The sequence below is a fragment of the Manacus candei genome, unplaced genomic scaffold (assembly GCF_025592945.1).
Source record: "Manacus candei isolate 608988 ecotype Guabito, Panama unplaced genomic scaffold, ASM2559294v1 h1tg000066l, whole genome shotgun sequence".
Classification (NCBI taxonomy): Eukaryota; Metazoa; Chordata; class Aves; order Passeriformes; family Pipridae; genus Manacus; species Manacus candei.
The window spans coordinates 259,967-280,069 of NW_026138114.1; the positions used below are offsets into that span (position 1 = coordinate 259,967).

Genomic DNA, 20,103 nt, shown 5'->3' on the forward strand with positions numbered 1-20,103 from the left:
GCAGCTGCCCCACAACAAAGGCTTGAAACTACTCAGAAGTTGAGAAACCGGTGTTTCAGAGAGCTTAGAACGGGCTTTGTAACTCCAGAGGTTCTCAACAGTGGTTAAAAGCAAACCAGGAGTGAAGTGGTGGGACAAGCAGAGCTGCAGATACAGCGACCATCGATGGGCTGGGACTGTCAGCACTGAAAGGAACCAGAGAACAACCTGGGTCTTTTCGTGGCCTTACAACTCCTGATACATTTTCCTGTTTATAGATGACTTTTCTGGCAGTATTTCCAGAACAAATATAAAGGCCTTGGAATTGCTTTCATGCAACGCTCTGCCCACTTCATCAGGGCTTAGTTTGGATCATCAGAGGCCAGGGAGGAACAAGCAACGAGGCCTCAGAGTGAACAACAAACAGCCAAAAAAACCCAATGAAATCAGGGGCAAAGCTTGTCAGATTTGCTTTTTATTAGTCTGACAGAAACACAACATCTACTTATTATCATTTCCTTATGGAACGGGAGGGAAGAGAAAAAGGAATAATAAAATACCAAAATCAAATCAAGCGATAAAACAAAGCACAGGGACTGACCAGACTGAGGGGGAATGATTTTTTCCCTAAATGATTTCAATGCCAGGACAGGACATCCCAGCGTGTTGTTGGGCACGTGGACAAAGAAAAAGCTGAACCTGTTTTTTATTATAATCCCCATTTTCAGAGAAATGACCCACAGGAAACCCACGTCTAAAAGATTTGAACTGAAGGTTAAAGCAGCCCCTGTTGTCTGTACACAGCTGTGTGTAGCCACTACAGCCCTTACTGCAACACCTGGACTACTCATGGTGTGGATCCCAGGAGAGCTCAGTCATTGGGATTCCTGTTCTTGGGATTTGGGAGTTGGACCAGCTGATCTCCTGAAGTCCCTTCCAACTCCAACCATTCTGGGACTCTGGGGTCTAACAGAGATGGCAGGAAAGCTCAGGAAGGAGTTCTGGGTTTGAGAAAAGCTCTTTTCAGATGCTAATGTCACCGTGCACCTGAAACCCTTTGGAAAACCCATCATAGAGGAAAAATGGCTCATGCAACAAGCTGGAATTGGTGAAGTGAGAGTGCATTTTAGTCACCAAGCACAAGGCAGGTCTGAGCAAAAACACTCCTCCAGCTCCTTTATGTATTCCCAGGAGGGCTCAGGGGGCCAGGATGGAGCAGGGCCAGGTGAGCCCCAGGAAACCCCACACTGGCATGTTCCTCCTTCCCAGAGCTCCAGCACCCAGAGCAGCCAGGGAGGATGGAGGGGAGCAGGGGGCTGCCAGGTCCCAGGGAAGACATGGAATTAAACCAGCTCCCAGCTCTGCTGGCTCACTGCAGGACAAGCTGTGGGCCTGTCTGCAGCCTCAGCTCTCGCAGGGACAGCCCAGCCTGGAATCCCACTGCTGAGGAGAGGGGGAATCTGGGAACATTCCCTCTGCCAGAGGCTTGGGAACGTCAATATCTGGCAGCAACAGCTCCTTTTCAGCCTTGGCAGGTGCATCAACAGGCCCTGTTTCTGAATAAGTGATGGTGGCTTTGCCCTGTTTCCCACTGACAGGGCCCCAGAACTTTGCCCTGGGAAAGGAGAACTCCCCTTTCCTGTGCAGCAGAACAGAGGCCTCATCACACCCCCCCTGCTCCAGCAGCATCAGGAAATCCCAGGGGAGACTGTTCTGTGGGGATCCAGAACATGAGGAGTCTGAGGGCAACTCAGCTCCTCTGGTTACCCAAACGGTGCAAAACTGTGAGAGTGAAATGTTCTTCCAGCAATAAATAAATAAATATACACCACCTCCCCCAGGGGCTCTGGGTCCAGCCAGTTCTGCAGTTCTTTAGGAGCAGAACTTCCCTTTTCAGTCAAACAACAAACACCTGCAGAGCCTGAGCTGTTTAACTCCCCTGAACCTGCTGCACAGGCTCCTGGCTCATGTTCAACTCCACTGCACCCAGGAGCTGTTCTTCAGAGAAGAGGGCACTTCAAATTCACCCTGATGGCCACCTTTAGAGGCATCACCCGTTCCCTGGGCTGGCAGGAGGAACCACTGCTGTCACACAGGGTCAGTGGCACTCCCCTTTTAGGGAAAAAGGCAGATCCCAAAGCAGATCCGTTCAAAGGGGATGAGGAAAATAAGTGTCACCTACAAAGGATTTAGAGTAAAACAAAAAAACCTTCCCTCTGAAGTGGAGACTGACTTGGATTTTCAGACTACAGAGTGAGAATGAGTCACAGGAATTTGTGCTTTGGATATTACTTTATTATCAAACCCAGAGCCATCATGTCTTGTCTCTCAGTGACATTAAAAACAGTGTCCCCTCCAAGGCTGAAGACAAACCCGTTCCACACCGGCACAGCCTCTGTGGTGACTGTGCCAGGAGATCCTCACTCTGCCCTCCCCAGGCAGGAGGAAGCCCTGCATTCACTGCTGCCACCCTGAGCCCAGAACTGAACCTGGATACACGGGGTTTATTCTGGACCACGGGAGTTATTTCAGCTCCTAAAAACCTTCTCTGCACACGAGGATGGTCGGGTTTGACTGAGGTGAGGGGGAGGAAAACAACAACTGAGATCATTTCCTCTGCAGCAGAATTCCACAAGCTCTCCTTGATCCCAGAAGGATCAAGAGGACTGGTTCACCTCTATCCCTTTGAGGAATTCAGGATGCAAGATCCATTCCTGTTTGCTGGAATGTCTTTACTAACACATTTCAGGCTGAGGAATAAAGAACAGATCCCTTTTGCTCCCTTCCCTTCTCCTCTTCCCACCCACGTCTCTGGGGACAGGGATGGACCTTCTCAGCAATTCTGAGGATGTTTCCAGCTCCTTCCCTGTTCACAGAAGTCAGGATGAACCCCTGGATCACTGGGTATCTTCTTTCCTCTTTAGAAAGACCTGCCCAAGGTCAGGCTTAGGCCTTGTAGCTCCCTCCAGCTCCCTGACAGGAGGGGGGAGCCGGGGGGAGTCGGGCTCTGCTCCCAGGGAACAAGGGACAGGAGGAGAGGGAATGGCCTCAGGCTGTGCCAGGGGAGGGTCAGGTTGGATACTGGGGAAATTTCTTCCCTGAAACAGCTGTCCAGCCCTGGCACAGCTGCCCAGGGCAGGGGTGGAGTCCCCATCCCTGGAGGGATTTCAGAGCCCTGTGGATGTGGCACTTGGGGACATGGGCAGTGGTGGCCTTGGCAGTGCTGGGGCGTGGTTGGACTCAACGGTCTCAGAGGGCTTTTCCAACCTTCAGGATTCAGTGATTCCATGATTTTGTGTTCCCTGCTCTGTGCTGGGGGCTCTGACCAGCCAGGCTGCACAGGAACGCTGCCAAAAGGAGCTTCTTTCTGTTCCAAAGCTGGGCCTTGATCTTCCCCCACCAGCTTCTTTCTCCCGATTCCAGCTCGTTTCTCACTCATTTTTGCAGAGGGGGGGCCGAGGTGAATCAGTGAGATCCGTCCCAGGAAAACACAGCATTTCCCAGGAGCACAAATCACCCAATCCCAGCAGTAAATCCGTGCCAAGGACCAGTGCTGGGTCCTCAGCACGAGGCAAGGGCAGATGTGACACTGTGTGGCCACCAGAGAGGCCCTGTCCAGGCCAGCAGAGCTGCCCTGGGGGTGCCCATCCCACAGCTCCCTTGGGAACCCCCCTGCCCAGGAATCAGTGTCCACCCAGGCATGGAGCCAACCCCACACACAGGGGATGATCCCACACCCAGCAAACAGGCAGGGGCACCTCGGCCTGCCAGGGATGTTCTCCAAGTGCTGGATGCAGAGAGCAGCCCCTGCATTGAGCCCTGGCCAGAAAATGCCCCAATCACAGAGGAAACCAAGGAGAAATCCAACTCCCTTGGGACACAGCCTGGATGCAACGGGACATAATCAGTTTTATTTCTCACTTTAAAGAGATCAACAGTATGTGGACTGCAGCTGCAAAGCTACCTGGCCAAGAGAAGAGTTCTTCCCAAATCCCTCAAAGCATGGATCTGTGCTCCCTTCAGCACCACTTCCCTTCTCAGCTTGGAAACACCACAGCAAGTGGAAGGAAGGAGGGGTGGGGGGAAAGGGCATGCTCCAAACACCTTGATAAAGTAACAGCACCCTGGGACACCCCCAGGGATCCAGGGGCAGCCACAGCTCCTCTGGGCAGCCTGTGCCAGGGTCTGCCCACCCTCCCAGCCAGGAATCTCTTCCTGATACAGGAAATAGGTGCAGCTACAGGAGACAGATGAAGTTTGTGGCACCATCCACCCTAAGAGGAAGACTTGAAGACCTCAACCCCAAACTCAGCTTCCCACACCCATTTCAGTGAGCTGTGCAGAGACAGCCTGTCAGAGCTGGCTCCTGCCAGAGCTCACTCTGACCACACTGACGTGCTCAGGGGTAGAAGGGCCCCGCTCCAGAACAGGTCTGACCTAATTAGCAAAGCCACTTCTCCAGCCAGAATTAACACCCTGTCACCAGCAGTTAATGCAGAGCAGAGCAGGAACTGAAACACCCCCTGAAATGGTTCTAAAGAGGGAGCACTTCAGCCACACTCCCGTTTTTTGCCGAGGTTCTCTTGCTCTCCAGGGGTGTCCCCGTGTGTTTAACCCCTGTCTCTCCCAGGGTCATTATCTGCTTTGCTAACGAGCTCCTGGAGCTTGTCAAAGAAAACAGACTCTTCCCTTCACGCCTGATGGTGTCTTGGACGAGTTTCTGCAGCCTGGAAGTAACAGGCACTGCAGAACCCTCAAATATTGGCACTTGGGAATGCAGACACTGCCAAAACCCACAGTTACCACAGACCACCTGGAGCCGCAGGGATGTGGTGGGAACACCTCAGTTCCCTGCTCTGAACAATGCCAGGGCAGGTACAAGGCCTGACCCAGGGGGCTCGAGGTTCCCAAGAACAAGGACAGCTGCTGGTGACCCCCCTCAGCTTTCCTCCTGTCTGGGAAATCCTGAATTAAGGAAGAGGAATAAGCATGGAGGTTTTGTTTTGACCCCTCCCAAAACACAACATGTGTGGGTGAACATTCCCTACTGCAGCAGTTGTCCTGCATTCCTGAATCCACCCCGGGCAGGAGCACCTGGGAGAGGTGAAAAGCAGAGCCTGAGGCCAGGAGCAGCTTTGGGAAGTCATTCCCAAGCAGGAATGAGGTGGAACTGTGACTCAGGTGACTCAAGTCACAAGTGGAACTCTGGTTTGGCCTTGCTGGCTGCAGCTTTCAGGTGAAAAAATGCCACCAGAGCTGGAACCTTATCCAAGATAAAGAAAAGGTAGGATCCAGTTGCTTGGGCCTTGTAGAAGCTTCATGTTCCACAGAGCAAGAGATCTGAGAATAAAACTGTCCCTGACAGTTCCAAGGGTTCCTGTGGAGCAGTGAAAAATCAGGAAGCAACCCCCTGACTGCTGCTCACAACCACAAAGGGCCCCAGGCAGGAGAAGCCACCTCAGGGGGGTTTCAATACCTGGAAGCAGTCCCTCTGATAATCCTTTAAGTGATGTGAGAGCAGCCCCAGCACCATCCCAGCTCCAAGGAAAACCTGCAGCTGTGGCAGCACAGGGGCAGCTCTTCCAAAACCAGAGGAGGAAAATCATCACAGCAGGAGCGTTTTGACCAAAACAGGCTTGGAATTGAAAACTCAAAGACAGACTCTGGATATACACACAGGTGTGCACAGCCCCGAGCACAGAGGTTTGCTCAGCCCCACTGAAATGATTCTGAGCCCCTGGGACGTTTCTGACAGAGATTCTGTCCTGCTGCAGCTTGTGTCCCAGTGAGGGTCCCTGAGGAGAGCAGGGAATTTACAGCACGTGTGTGCGAGGCTGAAACAGGAGTGCAAAGCCCAGGGAGAGCAGGGCAGGCAGGTGTGCAGGGAAAGATCAGCTTTCCTTCTGCCCATTTTTAATTCATGGCTTTGGGGGCCACCACCAGGTGCCTGTTTGTATCTCATTTACCGCTTTAGTTCACTTACTGTGGTGGTTTGAAACTCCCAAGAATCTAATTTTTAAGTTCAAGCCCCCCCTCCCACAGTTTGCCCCTGTGAGAGGGTTTAGTGATGGACTTTTATTTGAAGAAGAGAAATTTAATTTAATGTAAATATATATGTAGGTGTAAATAAACCTTTGTAAATATTTTCCCCTTCCCCCCAATAACGAATGGTTGTGTTTTGTCTGAAAACTCTTCACGTGGGGGGGGAAAAAGATATCAAGTCCATACCATCACTAAACCCTCTCACAGGGGCAAACTGTGGGAGGGAGGGCTTGAACTTAAAAATTAGATTCTTGGCAGTTTCAAACCACCACACTTACTCAATTAGTTCCTACTTCTCAAACCAGACGAAGGCACTTCATCCTCGTCGTTTCCTCTGTCCCACCCGACACAGAACCACGAGTTTAAATAAACCCCAGCTCCTGGGCGGCCTGGAAGGGAGAGCATTGCCCAGAACCCCCCCAGACCCCCGTGTGTGACTCACCAGCAGGCCAGGATGCAGAGGCCAGTGAAGAGGATGATGGGGATGGGGTAGGAGGCACAGAGCAGCCCGTGGCTGTAGAAGGCCCCCGAGATCCTGAGGCGCAGCCGCTCCGTCAGGGTCATCCTCACCGTCACCTCGCTGCCATCCCGGGGCACGGTGGGCACGGGGGCACCTCCCACATGGAGCACTCCTGCCTGGGGGGCAGGGGGGGCTGGGGGAGAAACAGAGAGCAAAGAGGGGAAAAAAAATAAATTGTTGGCTTGCTTTAGAAAGATCTTCGGAATTCAGGAGGAATTCCTGGCTGGGAGGGTGGGGAGGCCCTGGCCCAGGTTGCCCAGAGAAGCTGTGGCTGCCCCTGGATCCCTGGCAGTGTCCAAGGCCCAGGATGGACAGGGCTTGGAGCACCCTGGGCTAGTGGGAGATGTCCCTGCCCATGGTAGGGGGTGGAATTAGATGAGCTTCGAGGTCCCTCCCGAAACCCAAACCATTCTGGAGCTCTGTGATTCTATGAAATGATGGAGCAGATCCAACCTCCCTCTCAGGACTGGACCATCCCTGTTCCATGATGAACTTGGGAACAACACAGACTTGCTGCTCCCGTGGCAAAAAGATAAATCAGTAGTGGCTCCTTGCCCAGCCTGAGCTGCCAACAGCCACTCTGGGGAGCCACACTGGGAACAACTTCCACTAATTGCAAGGAGGAAAACTTGGTATCTGCTCACTTCACCTGCTGTGAAACAGCAGCACCAGTAAGAAAACATGAAGCATTCCAAGGCTAATGATTCCCTATTACATTTTTGGGATTGCCTAGTGAACTCTGCCACCTCTCTTGGCTTTACCCTACGACAGAGCTCGTAAGGGTGAAGGGCAGGAACTGCTCCTGCTCCAAGTCACTTCTGCAAACAGATGTTATCTAACTCAAAACAAACCCTCTGACTGCAGGACAAGTGCTGAAGGAGAATCCATTCCCTTTGGCAGGACCACAAATCCCAGACAAAGTCTGCCTGGAGGCACAGGGACATTGGGATGTTCCCACCCTGCAGCACCACAGGTGGCATTTCTGTTCACTTCAGGTGCAAGACATGGACACACCCACAGAATCCCACACTCACTGAGGCTGGAAAAGCCCTCCCAGCCCATGGATCCCCCTGTGCCCCATCCCCACCTTGTCCCCCAGCCCAGAGCACTGAGTGCCACGGCCAGGCCTTCCTGGGACACCTCCAGGGCTGGGCACTCCAAACCTCCCTGGGCAGCCCCTGCCAAGGCCTCCCCACCCTTTCCAGGGAGAAATTCCTCCTGATGTCCAGTCTGACCTTTCCTCTCCTCCTGTCCCTTGTTCCCTGGGAGCAGAGCCCGACCCCCCCCTGGCTCCCCCCTCCTGCACATTCTCACACTAACCAAGACTGACCAGCACAAGGAACAAATGCAGAATTTCTTCTTGTAGGGGGAAAAAAAAAAATCAACTCCAACTTGCTACTTTTCCCAAGACAAAAGCTTTTATCTCACTCAACAATAGTTACATGTTCCAAATTCTTTACATTTCTGCCTGAAAGACTATTAAAGCCTTCCCAGGAGCCTCCCTGCACACTGGGAGCAGGGAACCACAGCCAGGAGCAACTCAGAGCCCACAGTGAGCTCTGAGGAAAAACTACCAAAGACAGAGAACTCCTCCATATACAATACACAGAATCCCGGGGTTTTGATTATATTCCACTCCTCAGTCTTCCACAAAACATTCTGGAATTCTTGGCAAAGGTGTCCTAAAACCACACAACTGGGCTAGTGAAGAGTGGAGGGGGGGGGAAATAGGGAAAAATTAACAAATCCCTGTTCTGTAGCAATTTCTCTTGTACTTCAATACATACAATAATTTGCTCCATCGTGCTGCCTGAAATCAAACTTCCAACGGGAATTTTAACCCAGCATTTTCCATCTACAACATCTACTACCAAGCTTGGTACAGCAGGAACGGACACAACATGTTCCCTCTGCCCCTCAAAGCCCCCCACCAACACCCCACTGGGATCAAAACATCCAGGGCCTGACCTGCCTCTCCCCCAGCAGCAGATGTGGGACCTGAGGAGCTTTCCTGCCAAGGCTGTGCTTGGGGAAGGGCAGGGGAGGTGGGAAAGAAGGAAGGGTTTAGTGAAACTGTGCATTTATAAAGGTCCCTGGGTGGGTCCCTGCCCAGGGAGCAGCTCGGGGGGCTCACACAGCACATGGGTAGGGGACCAGCAGCACTGACTGCCCCTCCCGTGGGCACTGCCATGGATCCATCCATCCATCCAACACCCAGCAATCCAGCACTGACTGCCCCTCCTGTGGGCACTGCATGGATCCATCCATCCATCCATCCATCCATCCATCCAACACCCAGCACTGACTGCCTCTCCTGTGGGCACTGCCATGGATCCATCCATCCATCCATCCATCCATCCATCCAACACCCAGCAATCCAGCACCAGCTCCTGAGGATCAGAGCAACCTTCTGCCTCCAGAGCTGCCCCAGGACAAGTGAGCAGCAGGACTGATGCTGCTGGAGACAGGATCAGCCAGAGCACTGGGAATTCACTCTGTGGATGAGGAACATCAGATGTGTGCTCCAGCTCGGATCTGGAGCCGGGAATGGAGGGTCCAAACAGGACAAAGCTCATATCCATGTGCCACCTCCTTCCCAGCACACAGGATGTGCCCACAGCCCCAGGGACTGAGTTATGGGTGCTGCACACACTCCCAGGCTATCCCAGCACACACAGAGCAGAGCAATCCCTGACCCACGGCCTCCCCTCGACCTGCAAATGGTTCCAGCCTCTCCTGAGCCCTCAGCACCTCGGGGATTCCACAGGAATGCTGGAACTCAGCCCCACAGACACCCAAAACCATGGGAAATCACCACAGACACCCAAAACCATGGGAAATCAGTGTCCCTGGGGGTGCAAACAGCCAGATGTCGGATCACTCACACCAGCAAACACCTGCATTTTCCTGCCCTTTCCTGGAGGTGGATCAGGGCCTCAAGGTGCTCAGAGGGATCCCCGGCCTTGTCAGAGGCCACAGAGCTCCCAAATCCCACCAAGGGATCCCTAGCCATGTCAGCTGCCATGGAGCTCCCAAATCCCACCAAGGGATCCCTGACCATGTCAGCTGCCACGGAGCCCCCAAATCCCACCAAGGGATCCCTGACCATGTCAGCTGCCACAGAGCCCCCAAATCCCACCAAGGGATCCCTGACTGTGTCAGCTGCCACAGAGCCCCCAAATCCCACCAGCAGCCAAGGGGAGCAGGGGAAGGAGGAGAGGCACAGACCTCAGGAACCCAGCTCTCCCTGTCCTCAGCAAGTGTGGGTTCTGGCCCAGCGAGGGCCAGGGATGAAACACTCCTGTGAGGACTTCAGAGGTGGGAAAACAAGAGCCATGCTGAGGACAAACCTCCCTTCTCAGAGCTGCTGCACAAAGGGCTCTAACACCAGGGTCCTGCTCTCCCCTCACATTCCCAGGGGAAGAATAACATGCTTTGTGCTCTGAGGGGACAGGGAGGTCACGGGGAACAGAACACTTCCTATGGGAAAATCCCAGCCCTGCACAGCCCCGAGGGGCCAGGGTGTGCAAGGGGTTAATCCAGCACTGCTGGGGTGTGCAAGGGGTTAATCCAGCACTGCTCCAAGGTGTGCAAGGGGTTAATCCAGCACTGCTGGGGTGTGCAAGGGGTTAATCCAGCACTGCTGGGCTGTGCAAGGGGTTAATCCAGCACTGCTCTGGGGTGTGCAAGGGGTTAATCCAGCACTGCTGGGGTGTGCAAGGGGTTAATCCAGCACTGCTCTGGGGTGTGCAAGGGGTTAATCCAGCACTGCTCTGGGGTGTGCAAGGGGTTAATCCAGCACTGCTGGGGTGTGCAAGGGGTTAATCCAGCACTGCTCCAGCAGGAACCAGGCTCAGCCTGGAAGGCCCCAGTGGATTGTTCAGTACAGAAGGGTTACTTTTCATATTCAAGGAGAAACTCCTCAATAAATTAGATTTCAGGTTGCGTTCCCTCCACTCCAGCTCTGTGGTTAAACCAGGGGTGAAAGTCTGAAACAGGTTTTTGAACCGGATTTGACACCCAAAATGTGCAAACTCCCTCCACTCTCCCCTTTGTGCCTGTTTTCCCCCCTCCACAACATTCATTTGTGTTTTGAGTTTAAAAACCCAGAGGTTGTCTGAAACAGATCCCATTTTACAAGTGGTATTTCACTCATTTTACAAGTTATTAACCATATCTTAAAATGCTTGAGCAGCAGTGACAGATTCAAAGAGAACACTTCAATAATCTCTCCATCCCAGATAACGTTATCTGCCCCAAAACAGGGGCTGGCATCCAAAATCAGTTTCCAAACCTGTTTTCAGGACATTTTTTGAACTTTTCTGCCACAAGAGAAGAACCTCAGCTGAACTCCTGCCTTGGAGGAGTCATTCATGGAATGTGGTTTCTATCCAATGTCCCTCCTTGCTCCTGAAACACTCCCAGCAGCACCAGACAACAGCTTGTTGGTGTGGATGAGGTGACAGGATGTCCCCTGTGAGGAGCCACGGAACACAGAAGTTTGGGATTTGTCACAAAAACAGAAGAGGAGTAAACTCCCAAGTGCTACAAACAGACAAACTTTAAACACAGGGCACCAGAACATCCTTCAGAAAAGACTTTTCCCAACGCCTCTGAACCTCCTGCAGCATCTCCTGGCAAACACAGAGCTGACTCTGGAGTGGCAATCCCTTCACTTTATCCCAGGAGTCACCACGTTCAGCACTTCCCACCCAACACATTTTACTCTGAACTCCTCTGCCAGTGAGACCAACCAACCCACCACTGTTCAGTCCCCCACGATCCTCCCAGTGTTGCTCCTGCTGTGTGGATGGTGAGGAATGTCTGGAACACCAGGGGAGGGGATGGGGCACTCCCAGAGGGAAGTGGTGCCTGGGAGACTCACTTTCCCTGGAAAAAGGTGCAGTGTTGAGATAAGTAACCCTTGCCTGTTACTCCTGGGCAAGGTCCAGCCACTGGAGATTTGGGAGAAACAACCCCACACCAAGTGCCTTGGGAAGTTCAGATCCAGGGAAGGGATGTGATGCACACAGGGAAAACAACATCCAGGGGTCCTGATCCTTAATTCCCTGAAAGTGTGGCCTGATGCAGTTAAACTAAAGGACACTGTGTGTTAGGAACTGTTTGGGATGGAATGGGATCAGTGTGAAATCTGTGCTCAGTGCCACACACAGCACTGGGCATTCCTCCTCTTCCTCAGCACCCCACGATGGAGGGGAACTGGAAAAGGTGCTGAGAAGTTCAGGGATGATCAAAGACACGGAGCAGCTTCCACAAAACAAAGTATGGGAAGACTTCTCCAGCTGGAGAAGATTTTAGCAGTGAGTGGAGGAAGCAGAGCCAGGAAGGGATATCCCTGGGATAACTCATCCCAGGATAATTCAGCACCAACCCACAGAGCAGCAGCTCAAAATAACCCCTGGGCTAAGCTGGGAGATCCCCTCCCCAGGACACTGTCCCTGTCACATGGGTGCAAAGCCGGGGATAAACCTCTGGGAAGGGAGCCGGGGGGCCCTGCCCAGCCAAGCCAAGGATTCCTCTGGCTCCAGGAGATTCCTCTGGCTCCAGGAGATTCCTCTGGCTCCAGGAGATTCTTCTGGCTCCAGGAGATTCCTCTGGCTCCAGGAGCCCTGGCCCACGAGCCACTTGTGCCCAGCGTGGCACTGGGTGCCAGTGCCCACAGGATGGTCCCGTCTGTGCCACCCCAGGCCAGCCCTGGATCCAGGGGAACCCCGAGGGGCCGAGCCTGCCCTGCAAATGTCCTTATGCAACACATCCCACGTGGCCCCTCGGGATAATCTCCTCCTTTCTGTTCATCAGAGTAGCTGCTCCACAAGTGGCTGGGGAATCTCTGTCTCCTAAAAACACCAGACTGATGCAACACCCCCGTGCAGTTACACCCCAGAGCTCCCCCGGCCCTGCACACCCCGCTCCCTCCCCCTGGGGTACAGCCCAGCCCAGAGCCAGGATCCAACAGGAGGAATCCTTCAATGCCTCCCCCCTGGCTGAAGCCTTGTGCAAACAGCTGGCCCAGCACAGCCCTGCACTGCTCTGCTCTTCCTGCTACACGTGGGGCTTCTGCTGCTGCCCTTCTCCAACCCTCTCCACCAGACAGGAGGAGCAGCTCAGCCCCAGCCTCCTGCTCGGGTATGAAATGGGTAAAATGCTTTGGGATGATCCACCTGGACCTGTGCAAAGCACCTGACACTGTCCCACACAACACCCTTGTCTCTGAACTGCCCAGACATGGACTGATGGATGGGACACTCGGGGATGAGGAATGGGCTGGATGGTCACACTCAGAGCTGTGGTCAATGGCTCAGTGTCCAAGGGGAGACCATGAGGAGTGGGGTCCTCAGGGGCTGGGACTGGGACAGGACTGTTCAAGGAATTCCTGGCTGGGAGGGTGGTGAGGCCCTGGTCCAGATTGCCCAGAGAAGCTGTGGCTGCCCCTGGATCCCTGGAAGTGTCCAAGGCCAGGTTGGACGGGGCTTGGAGTCACCTGGGACAGTGGAAGGTGTCCCTGCCCATGGCAGGGGTGGGACTGGATGGGCTTTAAGGTCCCTTCCCACCCAGGAAATGCCATTTCTGAAGTGGTCACTTTGTCAGATCCACGCTCGGTGTCATTTCTGAGTTCCCAGCACTACACGAGACTCAAACCCTCCCCAGAGCTGCCCTGACTCCCCACAAGAGAACAGGAACTGCCTAAAATCCAGACAAACCCTTCAGCACAGCCCTGGCAGATTTCTGGGCCTCACTCAAGGCCACTCCAGGCTGCACTGAAGGACACACCACTTCTCTCCCCATCCCTGTCCCTCCCCCTGCCTGCAGGGAAAGGCCCTTCTCCCCCTGCATCCCTCCTGCCCCACCATGCTCAGGGAGCCACAGCACTGCCAGACCCTGGGCAGCAATCACAGCTCACCAGGGAGAGCAGACAGGCCTGAGGGGACTCTGAGGGCTCCACCTCGTGCCCCTCACCCAGAGCATCACGAGTTCCACTCAGATCATTCCCAAGGGACCGTTATCCCAATGGTTCCTAAGCAGCTGGAGACTCCCCAGCCACCCCGAGCAATGGCTGCAGGTCCCAGGCCTTACACAGGGTTTGGGGACGTTTCACCTGAGCTCTCCCTGCCATCTAAACCCCCTCAGTGCTGTTCCCAGTGGGCACACAGAGCCCAGGAGCAGCACCTGGAACCTGGAATCACTGAGGTTGGAAAAGCCCTCCAGGATCATCGAGTCCAACCATGACCCAGCACTGCCAAGGCCACCACTGACCATGTCCCCAAGTGCCACATCCACAGGGCTTTGAAACCCTCCAGGGATGGGGACTGCACCCCTGCCCTGGGCAGCTCTGCCAGGGCTGGACAGCTGTTTCAGGGAAGAAATTTCCCCAGTATCCAACCTGACCCTCCCCTGGCACAGCCTGAGGCCGTTCCCTCTCCTCCTGTCCCTTGTTCCCTGGGAGCAGAGCCCGACCCCCCCCAGCTCCCCCCTCCTGTCAGGGGGTTGCAGAGCCAGAAGGTCCCCCCTGAGCCTCCTTTTCTCCAGGCTGAGCCCCCCCAGCTCCCTCAGCCCCTCCTGCTGCTCCAGCCCCTTCCCAGCTCCCTTCCCTTCCCTGCACACGCTCCAGCCCCTCAGTGTCTTGTCCTGAGAGGCCAGAACTGCCCCAGGACTGGAGGTGGCTCAGCAGTGCCAGCACAGGGGTGGGCACTGCCCTGGGCCTGTCTCACACCTGGTGACACAAACCAGGATGCTCCTTGTACCAGTAAATCCCTGGAGTGTCCCCTCAATCTCCCCAGGACACACAACCTGCCCCTCACAGGCTGGGCTGATTCACACTCTGCACTTGTCTGGGTCACTGCACCAGTGTCACCTCAGAGCCACCCCAGGGGTGTCCCCTGACACCTCATCACTGCCAGGGCCAGAAACATCACCTCACATCCTGCAGCCTCCTGCCCCACTCTCACACTCAGCACTCCCCAGCCCCTCCTCCCCTCCCCACAGGAGCTCCCCAGGTTCCTTCCCTGAGGGATTACACCTCCCCAGTTATCCTGGTGCCTGCAGCTGGCTGGTTCTGCTGGAACCCCAACCCTCACCCCTGCCCTTGTGACCTGCAGCCCATCTTCAGGCCACACTGAACTCCTCAAACCCCTCTGTCCCTCTTCAGTCACCGGCCATAGGTGCAGCCCTTCCCTCTCTGTGCCATTTACAGCTCTGACCTGCACGGTCACTGCCCCTGCAGTGGTGACTGAGACCCCCCAGCCCCTCTCAGCACACCCAGACCCCTTACTGGGGGTGTTACCGCTGCTCTGAGTGGGTTTATTTAACCCCATTTTTATCCTTCTGAGGCTCTGGGTTTTTTCAGCCTCACCTACTCGAGCAGTTTTTTTGGCACAGAAATCAAATCTCACTGGATCTGTGACTGCAGCCAGAAACAGCCCTGACACCTTATCCTAGAAAGAGCCAACTGCCCTTGCCAAGGAAGTGCCCGTGGCCAAGCAGCACCTGCTCCACACGCCCTGCCCCTGGCAGGGGTTCCCCAACCATCCCCTGCCTGCTGCAGGATCTCAGCACGACTGCTCTTCCCCATCCTGTGCCCCACACCCTCACCCACACCCACTGCTCCCCTCCAGGCCTGCAAAGCCCCACTGTGGCTTAGGAGACGCCTCCTGAAGCCTGGAAGGGCTTTTTCAGTCCCTACTTTGAGCACCCAAGACAGAAATACCTCCCTGCAACGACAGCTCACAAAGCTGCTCTTCCTTTTCGTGGCCTGTCACCACCACCAGTTGCTCACCAAGAGCCCAGAGATGCTGAACACTCTGGTTTTGGAGATGCCAGCCTAAGTTTTTCCCTGTGTTCTTTCCTCCTCTACCTTCTTGAAGTGTTCCTGCTGGCACCCAAGGTGCCCAAAACAGGGAGGAAGAGGGAACCCAGGGTGGTTGTCCTGGAGGGTGTTCCCAGAACAATCTCTGTGTCCCTCCATGCCCTCTGAGAGTCGGGTTTGAATTTTCTCTTAATCCTCCTTAGGTGGCCCTGCTGCTCCTCAAAGGAGGACTGGAATGACCCCTGGGTTTGAACAACCCCCAGGGCAGGAGGGCTCAGCACTGTTCAACCAGCACTGGGAAGGTTCTGCCCAGCTCCAGCTCTGCCCTTTTCAGACAAAGTCCACCTGGGAAGCCCTTGGAGCAGCCTGGGACCACCACAACACAGCCCTTGGAGATTGCCCCTCCTGGAGCAGCTACTCACCAGCACAGCACAGCCAGGAAGGCCAGAGCCAGGGCTCAGACACAACCCCCAGCACGGGTTTCCCTGCACTGTTCCCTCAGAAATAAACCCCAAACTCTCAACCAGGACAGTTTTCATGGTTAAAAACTCTGCACTCCCAGATCTTTGGGGCTTGGGAAGTGCCTGGGAAGGCAGGAGGGACATAGCACCCCTAAGGTGACACATCTCCATGGGACTGGCTTTGCACAGGCTCTGGGTTCCAGCAGGAACACCAGGAAAGGCTGAACACACCAACTTCCAGGGCTCCCAGCCCCGAGAGGGAGCGTTTGGCATCTCCAGCATCACACAATAAATATTATCCTTTCTAATAACCACCATTAGGAAGCCAGGCTCAGGAAATCACTCTGCTCTTTCTTCCCGACACAGAAACGATCCCAAACCCCTCTGTGAGGCAGCAAGTCCCACAGTCTGACTCGGACATTGTCTTTGGGAAACAAACCCACTATTATCCCTTTCTCACAATGCTCCACACAAGATTAATTCAGATTTTCCCAAGGAACTGCACTGCTGCTCCCCTCCCCACTCCCCACCGTGCTCTCACTCCAGCTAAAATCACTCTTTTCCTGGAAGGAGAAGTTCATTTTTTCCCAGGGGAGCCCAGTTATGCCAAAAGGCCACAGCTGTTCTGAGCCACCAGGGCTGTGTCTTCACCTGAAGAGAGGAACTGAAAGATTCCCTCCAAGCCAAGCACCTTTCACTCCCTGTTCCTCCCTGGTGTGGGTACCTGGGATGTGAGCAGGAACACTCCCCGAGGCTGCAGCACCACAGAACAGCTCAGTGCTCCTTCAGCCTCTCCTTCTCACCCCTCAGTGCACTGTACAAGGGGGAGAGAGGGATTCAGAGGAATTAGAGCCAAGGAATGCCTGGAAAGCTCAGTCTCTTGGTCCCTCGTGCCGAGCACCATCAGTCCCCCCTTGCTCCCAGGGCAGGGAGTTGTGCCTCCACCTCCAGCCACAGCTCGCTGGAGAAAGTCTCTTGTCAAAGGGAAGGAAGGTGCTGCAGCCCCCTGGCCTGGAAAGGATTCCTGGGTCACAGGATCCCCTGGAATTGCTGTGCTGCTGCTCCTGCCCAGCCCCTCCTCACGCACCACGTTCCACTACAGGCAGGTAAAGCTATTTTTGCTCCTCCAGCTGCACCTGTTCTATTTTCTGAACTCTTTGCTCATCACAGAGAAAAAAAAAAACAGGACTTTTTGGTGCACAGTGATCCAAACTCTGACGCCAGACAGGCCCAGCAACCCCCTGCCTGAAAATAGCACCGAGTAACTCAGGGAGAGCCTGACAGGTTCATTCATCACCACCATCCTGACACTCAAACCACTATTTTAGTGCTCCTGAGACAATCCCCGATTGTTCTCTGCTCCTTTTGGGCTGTGATATTCGACTCACAACTGGGAAAACAAACAGCCCTGTGCCAAGTTCAGGGTTGTACCTGGACATGGAGCAGAGCTGGGCTGGGGGACGTTCCCGGAACATCCCGGGGTGTTTTCCTCTCATCCCAATCCCAGCTAATCTCCTTTCTGCATTACACAACAGCCCCGCGTAATCCCAAATTTACCACCCCGTCCTGGTTTCACAGAGGGAGCTCACGCCTCGTCTCTGCCCCTTTCGTGAAAAGAAACTTGGTCTGTCCTCCCACGATCCTGGAAAACACGTGGATGTCGCACTCGGGAAACTCCGGGATCCTTCCGGAGTCCTTTCCTCGGGATTCTCCCGAACACAGCCCACGGTCGCTCCGGCATCCAAGCAGCTCCTTGTTCTTTGTATCAAAAACACCCTAAAAAGGCTCACTGGGACTGGCACGGGGAAGTCGATTCCCGAGTGCGGAGCGAACCCCGACCCGGGGCGGTCCCGGGGCAGGACCGGGCTGTGAGCTCAGATCCCCCGGGATCCTCCTGCTTCCCGAGCGCTCGGCACACACCCCGGGCGATGGAACACTCCATGTTCCCAGCATTCCCTTCAGGTGTTCCCTCCTTTTGGTCCTTATCCCGGCCCCGCAGAGCAGGTGATTTAACTCCTTCCCTCCTCCCCCCTCCTGGCTTCGCACCTTCAGTACCCCAGAACTGGAGTACTCCACGTTCCCATCAACCCCTTTACATGTTCCCTCATTTTAACCCTTTTTCCAACGAGCACCTTCTCCCGACCCCGCAGGGAAGATTTTCCCAAATTCCTTTTCGATTATCGCTAAAAATACGGAGGGGGGAGGGGAGCGCGCCCGGACCGCGGGAGGGGGAAACTGAGGCACGGAGGGGCCTGAGGGGAGCTGAGGCAGGGCAGGGGGCCGGGAAGGGGGTTTTGGGGGCTGTTTCCTCCTCACCTCACCGGGAAGCGGCTCCCTCCTCACCTCCGCCCTCTGACCTCCCGCCGGCCGCGGCGCTCGCCCGTGCTTCTTTCCGGTAGCGTTTCCTGCCCGCCGTTCGCCTGGGCCGCAGCCCAGCGGGTCCGCCGCCGTTCCCGGCCGGCTCGGTTCGGCCCAGCCCAGCTCTGCCCGGCTCTGCCCGGCCCTGCCCCGCTCCCGGCCCTGCCCCGCTCCCGGCCCTGCCCGCTCCGCTCCCGCCGCTCCGGCCCGGGCTCTGCCCCCCGCCGGGCACCCACCGCGCGCGCGCAGCGCCGCGCGCCCGCCGCGCCCCCCGCCCACACCGCGCCGGCCACGCCCCCAGCGGGCCCGCTCGCTCCCGGGATCGGGGTATTTGCATAACCACGCCCACATGCCAATAACAGCGGGGTTTTTCCATAGCCACGCCCATATGCAGATGAGAGCGTGTATTTGCATGGCCACGCCTCCTGTTGATACCCCGCGCTTCGCTGCCTTTGGCCACGCCCCCCGGAAGCGGCGCGGGGGCGGCGGGAACACGTGGAGCCGGGATGGGTTGGGATGGGATGGGATGGGATGGGATGGACACACGGCGAGGCCGGGAGGGGGTCCTGGGGACGGGGAGGGCCGTGGGAGCGGAGGAGAACCGGGCACGCTGGGGGAGAGCGGAGCCGGCCCCTGCACCCGCGAGCCGCGGCCATGTGCGGGTCAGGCGCTGGGGCACGGGAGGGTTGAGCACCAGGAGCCCTGGGAGGGAGAACGGAGCTGGAGAGATGACCTTGCACTAGGAGCGCTGGAAGGCCTCAGGAACGGGGGATGAGGAGCAGAGGTGGGATACTGGGCACCAGGAACCCTGGAGCATGCGGGGGAGCGCGGATCTGTAGGGAGGGCCTGGCACCGGGAGCCCTGGCTCGGTGCAGGGGACAGAGGTGACTCAGATACTGGAACAGGAGTGGGACAGGCACAGGGAGTGCTGAGAACGGAGCACATGGTGGACGCCTGGAAGGGCCAGGGGCAGATGGTACCCAGAGCCAAGGGATCTTCCCTTCCCCCAGGAATGCCCACGCTGTCCTGCCAGCACACTGCTGGCATGGGGTGAAGTGCTGGGACACACAAGCCCTGCCCCTTCATCTCCAGGGACTGAGCACCTCCAAAAACAGCCATCGGGCTCTGACACTTCCCAACAGTCCCTGCTGCTGGCAGCCCTTCCCAACACATCACCCCCTCTCCCAGGACCCACATCCCTGTCCCACCAGCCCAGCCGTGGTGGGCCTTTCCCCAAGGCCCCAGGTGCTCCCTCCGAGGCCGAGGGAACAAAGCTGAGCCCAATCCCGCTGGATTCCCCGGCCTTGCCCAAGGGAGCAAAGCTGAGCCCGATCCCGCTGGATTCCCCAGCATTGCCCAAGGGAGCAAAGCTGAGCCCAATCCCCCTGGATTCCCCGGCATTGCCCAAGGGAACAAAGCTGAGCCCAGTCCCGCTGGATTCCCTGGCCTTGCCCAAGGGAACAAAGCTGAGCCCAGTCCTGCTGGATTCCCCGGCATTGCCCAAGGGAACAAAGCTGAGCCCGATCCCGCTGGATTCCCCGGCCTTGCCCAAGCTCTGGCTCGCACAGCCCTGAGCACGCAGCTGGGGGCTGACCCTGGGCAAGGCCACCCCGTCCTGGCACCGCTGGCACCGTTCCCGATATCCATTCCCTGGCTGCTCTCCCGCAGCATCAGCCCCGGAGTGAGGTCCCAGCTGGGTCCCGGCCGTGCCCCTGGCCTTGGCGCAGCAGGGCTGCCCCTCCACGTCCTGATGGCCAAGGCCACTGCTGGCCATGGGCAGGGATGCTGGGAATGCTGGGCTCAGTCCTCGGCAGCACCACCCCCTACTCCAGCAGGACTCTCCCTGCCCAAGCTCCCCCGGCTCCCGGTGCAGGCAGAGCAGCTCATCCCGAAGGGCTCAGATCCTGGGAACGTGGAGG

General features: G+C 56.1%; 1 protein-coding gene across 50 annotated transcripts in view; it reads right to left on the bottom strand.

Moving 5' to 3' along the window:
• SCAP (SREBF chaperone) overlaps positions 1 to 18,395 on the bottom strand; it is a 50,199-nt gene extending 31,804 nt beyond the window's left edge. For 30 of the 50 annotated variants that reach the window (XM_051806065.1, XM_051806087.1, XM_051806066.1 and 27 more), the window contains exons 1-2: positions 18,143 to 18,395; positions 6,464 to 6,674 (exon numbers count right to left, since the gene is read on the bottom strand). In XM_051806065.1, coding sequence (XP_051662025.1) covers positions 6,464 to 6,585 — 122 coding nt within the window. In that variant the 5' untranslated portion in view covers positions 6,586 to 6,674; positions 18,143 to 18,395. The remainder of the gene's footprint in view (positions 1 to 6,463; positions 6,675 to 18,142) is intronic. The other 20 variants (XM_051806109.1, XM_051806097.1, XM_051806093.1 and 17 more) reach the window with 2 other exon arrangements.
• Positions 18,396 to 20,103: the final 1,708 nt, after the last annotated feature.